Below are 6,672 nucleotides of genomic sequence, written 5' to 3' on the forward strand. Positions count from 1 at the left end.
CATGGCTATTGAGGAAGCTGGGAAGAGCCCTATGCTAAGTTCCAGCTACATCACACTTGGACATAAACCCAAAAGATGCTATATACTACTACAGAAACACTTGCTCAACCATATTCCTTGTTGCTCTATTCATAATGTCCATTAATTGAAAACAACCTATTTGGCTATTAATGGAGGAATGAATAAAGAAAATGTAGAACATTTACAGAATGGAATATTACTCAGCTATTAAAACTGAAATCATGAAAATCACAGGTAAATTGGTGGAGCTAAAAAACAATCACCAAGTGAGGTAACTCAGACACAATAAGACAAACATAGTCTGTGTTTGTTCATTTGCATGTGTGACTATTAGCTGTTAAGTCTCCATTAAGAAGGCTATAATCAGCCAGGCATGGTGACCCATGCACAGCACTCAGTAGGGAGAAGCAGGCAGATCTCTGAATTTGAGATCAGCCTGGTCTACAGAGTGAGGTCCAGGACAGCCAAGGCAAGATATCCAGTCTTGAAAATAAAAACAAAAACAAAAACAAAAACAAAACAAAACAAAACAAAACAAAACAAAACAAAACAAAACAAAACAAAAGCAACAACATAAAGGCTAAAATCTGTAGAACCACAAACATTATCTTTATACTAATGGGCTAGGGAGGAGTGTGGATTTTCCTTGGACAGACATGGATAGAGGGGAAAGGCAGTAACAGTCCAGGTTCTGATTTAGCCTTTGATTCTAGAGCAGTATGAAAGGTTTATGTACTCTGACACTCATTTCTATATGGATAGGTTTATTGATTATTTGCTCTTGTTGACAGCAATTAGAACACAAATCAATATTACCCATAAAATAAGATTTTATTTAATAGAAGCCCACAATCCAAATAATGCATTAAGGAAACACGAAAGAAGCCAAGAGAGAGAGAGAGAGAGAGAGAGAGAGAGAGAGAGAGAGAGAGAGAGAGAGAGAGTCAACTGGACTATTTTTTGGTCACAGGCCACAATTGGCATCCTTTCAAGTTCTTTGTAAATTTGTGTAGACTTGTGAAGAATACTCATTATCTTTCCTGGCATTTCAAGGCTATGTAACATATCGATTTACATTTTGGAACGGGGTACCTTGCCTATGGCTAAATTTGAAGAAAGGCAAATTGTGCCACTTAGTAGAAAGAAAACTGCAGNTATAATTGCCAAAGCCATGGCACTTCCCATCTTCCGAGTGTCTGGCTGGAAAGGCAAATTGAAAGATGGTGGGAAGGCAATCCCCCATTTGCTCATGATGGCTATGTAATTGAACAAAACAGCAAGGTAAAGAAAGCTGCTAGCAATGATGTTCAGTATGCCTGAAAGTCTGAATGGATTGTAGGCGGCATTCCTCCGTACTCTTCCCATACGCACATTCGAAAGAGCAATAATGGTGGTAATTTTCCCAAAAAGACCAAGAAAGCTAGAAACCAGCAGCAAGTGCTGGTTTACTTGAATATACAAAGGAATGGAGCCATCATAGTTGTATTGGTGACATACTCTGGTGTTGCTGGAGTTGCTGTCTGTGTGGAAAATGCAGGCTCTCCACATGCCCACTAAAGCCACTGTAGGCTTGAGGATCACAGGATCTTCATAGTGCCACACTTGCCACTGAGGGAGGCCTGTGGATATGCAGCAAAGTAGCCAGGCTACAGTGGTCAAAGCAAAACCTCCCATTTGGCCATGGCACTTTTTCAACGGCATGATGATGATGACAGTGAATACTTGAGAACTGCAAAGACACACAAGACAAGTGAAGGATGGTTAATTGGGACAAGGACAATATACTCAGATTTACAGTACTAGGATAAAAGTGTTTTGTTTAAAAGAGTGGTTCTTGTTTTGGTGGACTGCTACTGTAGATGCTGTATAAGAAAATCTAAGAAGGCTCCTGTGGCAATATTGCCAGGCAGGTAGACCTTCTAGAACTTTTAATTCTTTCATTTGGTTTTGAACTTCTGAAAATCTTCTGCCTCTACTTCTCAAGAACTAATTAGAAGCATGAGCCCCTACAAGTGTGTTTGTGAGCATATATTTGGGAATTATTATACATGAGTGTATGCATGTACACATTCATGGGTGCCTGTGATATATGTGTGTTTTTCTTTGTGTGTATGTGTGTGTGAGTGCTTGCACATGTGTGTTAGATTCCCAGAAATAGCATATGTCAGTGAAATGTTCTACCACAAATCTACACCTCTATAATCAGAAGAGAGACATAGGATGTGTTTTCCAGAAAGTATCTACATGTGTGTTCTTCCTTGTTCCTCCAAGAATATTTAAGGATGTATTCAAGGTGTTATAAAGGGAATTCACATCCCTGATGTTAACTATCTACTAAATTCAATAAATAAATTTATGATTAGAAAAAAAAGGTAGCTTCCCTTTTATTGATCAAGAAGCAGCATTTAGAGCCAATATGGGTTTAGCTTTAATAATCTTTTATTAATTCCATAAATTGCATCTGTAGGACAATTTCTAGGTGGTACTTTTTAAAGATTAGCTCAGCAGGAATCAATGTGTGAATCCTGAATAACCTCAGGGAAAGACATCATCTAGATAAGCTTCCATTTTTTTTAAAGAATTAAATTAAAGGGAAGCTTAGTAAGCAAAGAAAGTCATCAACAAATGAAATCTTATGAAAATGCAATTCAAGGAGTTGGCCTGAATCCTGCCCCAGAAACAGCATAGCATGGAACCATCATAAACATACATGGTTCTGAATTTAAAGTGAAGATAGATACAAGAAAGTGTTTATTGAATCTCCCGCCATGATTAGGGAAATCCATCATGGCATGTTGTATGGTTCGAAAGTCCCTGTATGAAGGCCCAGAGGGGCCATTTTGTGAAGCTATAAAAGTAAAGCCTGGTATGATTGGGGGACTTCAAATCATGGGAGATGCAAAAGCCACAGCATACCTGCCACAAAATCTGAATACAAGGTGTGAAGCTAGCCTGAGAGAGAAGTGTGCTGCCTTCAGCAAAGCTGGATAACAAGGGTCATCTAAATTGCTTGTTCTAAGGCCTAGATACAGTTTAGAATTTTCCAGCTAGCTTCTTGTCTGGATTGGTTCAGTATTTCTTCACAATGCCCTTTTTCTTCTGATTTGGAAAGATAATGTATATACTCTGCCATTGTATATTAGAAGTATGTGATTTGCTATTTGATTTTACATATACTATCAGTTAAGTAATTGGCTTGAGTCTCAGGAAAGACTTTATACTTTGAGACAGTGCTGAGATTATGAAGGTATTGCAGGAACTTTGAAAAATGGATGGAATGCATTTGGGTTGTAATATTGCTGTAAATTGTATGGGGGCAAGGGAGTGTACTGTAGTGGTATATATGTGAATTATCCCCATAGATTAGTATGTGTGAATGCTGTGTCTCTAGATAGTGAGTTGCTTGAGAAAATTAAGAGGTGTGACTTTTCTGGAAGATGGTTTCTTTGGCAAAGGTAATGTGTCAATTTGTAGAATTTGGGGTTTTTAAAAGCACATACCAGGCCAAGATTCATATTCTCTCTCTGTTTCTGTTTCTCACTGTCTCTGTCTCTCTGTCTCTCTTTCTCTCTGCCCCCTCTTCTCTCTCTTTTCCTCCCTCTTCACCTGCAAGTGCTGATCAAACATGAGTTCTCAGTTATGAATGCATTACTTCCTGTCATGATATCATGGACTAACCCTCTAAAACTGTAAGCAAGTCCCCAATTAAGTTATTACATTCATAAGAATTGCCTTGACTATGATGTCTCTATAGTAATATAACAGTAAACAAGACAGAACTTATCTCAAATACCATTGGATTGGACTAAGGAAGTCCCAGGAGCATACAACTCCACGAAGTCAAAAAACATACTGGTGGTTGCTAGGGCCCATTGTAGGGAGAAACAAAAGTATAGATAAGTATAAGTAAGAGAAGATTGAAAGTGCTGATGGCTTCACAATACAAGAGCAGATGGTCTTCCTCTTGTGAAACTATATACTTAAAAGGGTCAGTGGTGAGTTTAAGTATGAATGAGTCTTTAACCTCATTTTTCAAAGTATACAATAATGATGGATGGAAGCTCTACTAACCAGAGACACAATTCACAAGTGAACTGATAGTAGATGATGTTGCTTGACAGTCAGTTATCCAAGGCAGTAGAGACGACAAGGAAATTGGTCCTCTCACTAAGACTTTGAGGCTCCTTGCTGGCTTCACCATCAGCTCTGAGCGTTTAGTCCAGACTAGTTCTAGTTCTGAGAATTCTATGGACTCATCAAATTCCAATCCTCACTGACATCACTGTCCTGTGTTACTTCTTCTCTTATTTTCTCTTTTCTCTTCTCTTCTCTTCTCTTCTCTTCTCTTCTCTTCTCTTCTCTTCTCTTCTCTTTCTTCTCTTTTCTTCCTTCCTTCCTTCCTTCCTTCCTTCCTTCCTTCCTTCTTTCCTTTCTTTTGAGAATTTTTTTAATTAACTATTTTCTTTATTTATACTTCAAATGTTATCCCCTTTCCTGGTTTCCCCTCCAAAAACCCCCTATCTACTCCCCCTCCCCCAATCACCAACCCACCCACTCCCACTTCCTGGCCCTGGCTTTCCCCTACACTGGGGCATAGAGCCTTCACAGGACTAAAAGCCTCTCCTCCCATTGATGACCAACTAGGCCATCATCTGCTGCATATCCAGGTGGAGCCATATGTCCCTTCATGTGTAATCTTATATTGGTGGTTTAGTGCCTGTGAGCTCAGGGGTATTGTATAGTTCATATTGTTGTTCCTCCTATAAGGCTGCAAACCCATTCAGCTCCGTGGGTCCTGTGCTCCATTGGGGACCCTGTGCTTAGTTCAGTGGTTGGCTGAGAGAATCCACCTCTTTATATGTCAGACACTGGTAGAACCTCTCAGGAGACAGCTACATCAGGCTCCTGTCATCAAGTACTTGTTAGCATCCACAGTACTGTCTGGGTTTGGTGACTGTATATGGAATGGATCCCCAGGTAGGGCAGTCTCTGGATGGACTTTCCTTCAGACTCTGCTCCACACTTTGTCTCTGTAATTCCTTCCATTGGTATTTTGTTCCCCTTTCTAAGAAGAACCAAGGACTGACTTGGAGTGGGAGGCAGCAACATATTGGAATCTTAAATGGAACCCCTAGAATGCTTGACTGTGAGACATCACACACAACCCCCTGAAAAAAGTAAAAAGAGAGCTAAGGGAACTTTAGGATGTGCTGCACATAAGTGTCAGGCTCAACAGCAGGTTGAATTGCTAAGATGTTTCCCTGTGATTATGAGGAATGATGAATGGAATGAATATCCCTCATGAGAGCCCCTGTCATTTTAAATTACTTACAAAAATAAAACTGGCTCCAGCTGCCTATGGAGCTACTTCCCCGTACACTCATACTCTTGTGGATGGATACTCATGATTGTTTTCAAGTGGCTATAATCTGTTTAGCTGGAGGAAGTTTTTTACTATGGAAGGTTGAATAGGATGACTTGTTTCATAAAGAGTTTTCTAAAGTGACTGTAAAGAAGATGGGAAAGAAAGAGTTAACATATGGGATGCTTATGTGTACAGGCAGAGTGGCTCAGAGTGGAAGCTCCCCTAAAATTAACTAAGGAGGCTCTGCTGTCACTCTCAGCCTCAGTCCTGAAAGCATGGGCATGCCTGCCTATGAGAAATGCAAATACCAAATGTCTTGTTAATGTGAACAGTAACCAGAGGAACCTTTTGAGAAATTTATTGCTTGGCTGACAGAGGCAGTGGAGTGGTTTTTAGCTCTGAGCCAAAAGATATCATTTTTCTTCTCTCTCTCTCTCTCTCTCTCTCTCTCTCTCTCTCTCTCTCTCTCTCTCTCTCTTTCCTTTTTTTCTTTCTTTCTTTTGCATCCTCATCATAGTGTTTCCCGCTACTCTGCCCTCTACTTACAGGGCCCCTTCTCCTTTGACCCCTTCACCTCTGAGAAGAGGGAGGTCCATTCTTCATACCAGCCCACCCTAGCATCTCAAATCACTGCTGAGGCCAATCAGAAAGTCAGGAAATGTTTCTTATTTTACTAAGACACGTGCTGAGGTTACTCCCTTATATGTGTGCTTATTGCAGTGATTTACAAGGGCAAACCACTACTCAGTTTCTAACTAATCAAGGAAAAGAGAAATCTGGTCAAGGAGGCATAGCTCATAAACGATAATCATGTGGCAAGCCAGGACACATTAGCAAACAATGTCCCAATAGTACAGGAAGCACTGTAAACCCTATATTTCTGCTCCCACTCAGGGCATAAATCTAGGCAAGCCTCATATCTCATGCCATCACTGTCATACTGTAAAGCCCCTGTTAAAAGGGGAAACTGAGTGAGTGGTCCATCAAAGGCTCCTCAAACAATGGGGGTAATTTACCAGCCTCAGACCACCAATCCATTTGTTAATGAAGGACTAACCAAGAGCTTCAATGCCTAACTCTGGGCAGCACAGAACTGAACCTCTGTTCTGGACCAAAATTTTCTAGTACAGTTAAAAACCTAAGTATTAAAAGATATTTCCTCTAAATCTTAAGGAATCTTCCCTGAAGGCAGGGAGAGGAGAGGTCCCAGGAACTTCCCCAGTCAGTACCAGAAAAAGAACTATAATTCTTATGAAAAAGAGACTGANATTCATTCTGCCAATGGT

General features: G+C 40.2%; 1 protein-coding gene across 1 annotated transcript; it reads right to left on the bottom strand.

The window, feature by feature from the left end:
* Positions 1-1,005: 1,005 nt before the first annotated feature.
* LOC110289194 (claudin-34-like) lies at positions 1,006-4,176 on the bottom strand. Its single transcript, XM_021155353.1, has 2 exons — positions 4,093-4,176; positions 1,006-1,750 (listed from the first exon to the last, which is right to left on the bottom strand). The coding sequence occupies exon 2, from the start codon at positions 1,720-1,722 to the stop codon at positions 1,093-1,095; it is 630 nt and encodes a 209-aa protein (XP_021011012.1). The 5' UTR covers positions 1,723-1,750; positions 4,093-4,176; the 3' UTR covers positions 1,006-1,092.
* Positions 4,177-6,672: the final 2,496 nt, after the last annotated feature.

Source organism: Mus caroli, unplaced genomic scaffold (genome assembly GCF_900094665.2).
Source record: "Mus caroli unplaced genomic scaffold, CAROLI_EIJ_v1.1 scaffold_14002_1, whole genome shotgun sequence".
Lineage (NCBI taxonomy): Eukaryota > Metazoa > Chordata > Mammalia > Rodentia > Muridae > Mus > Mus caroli.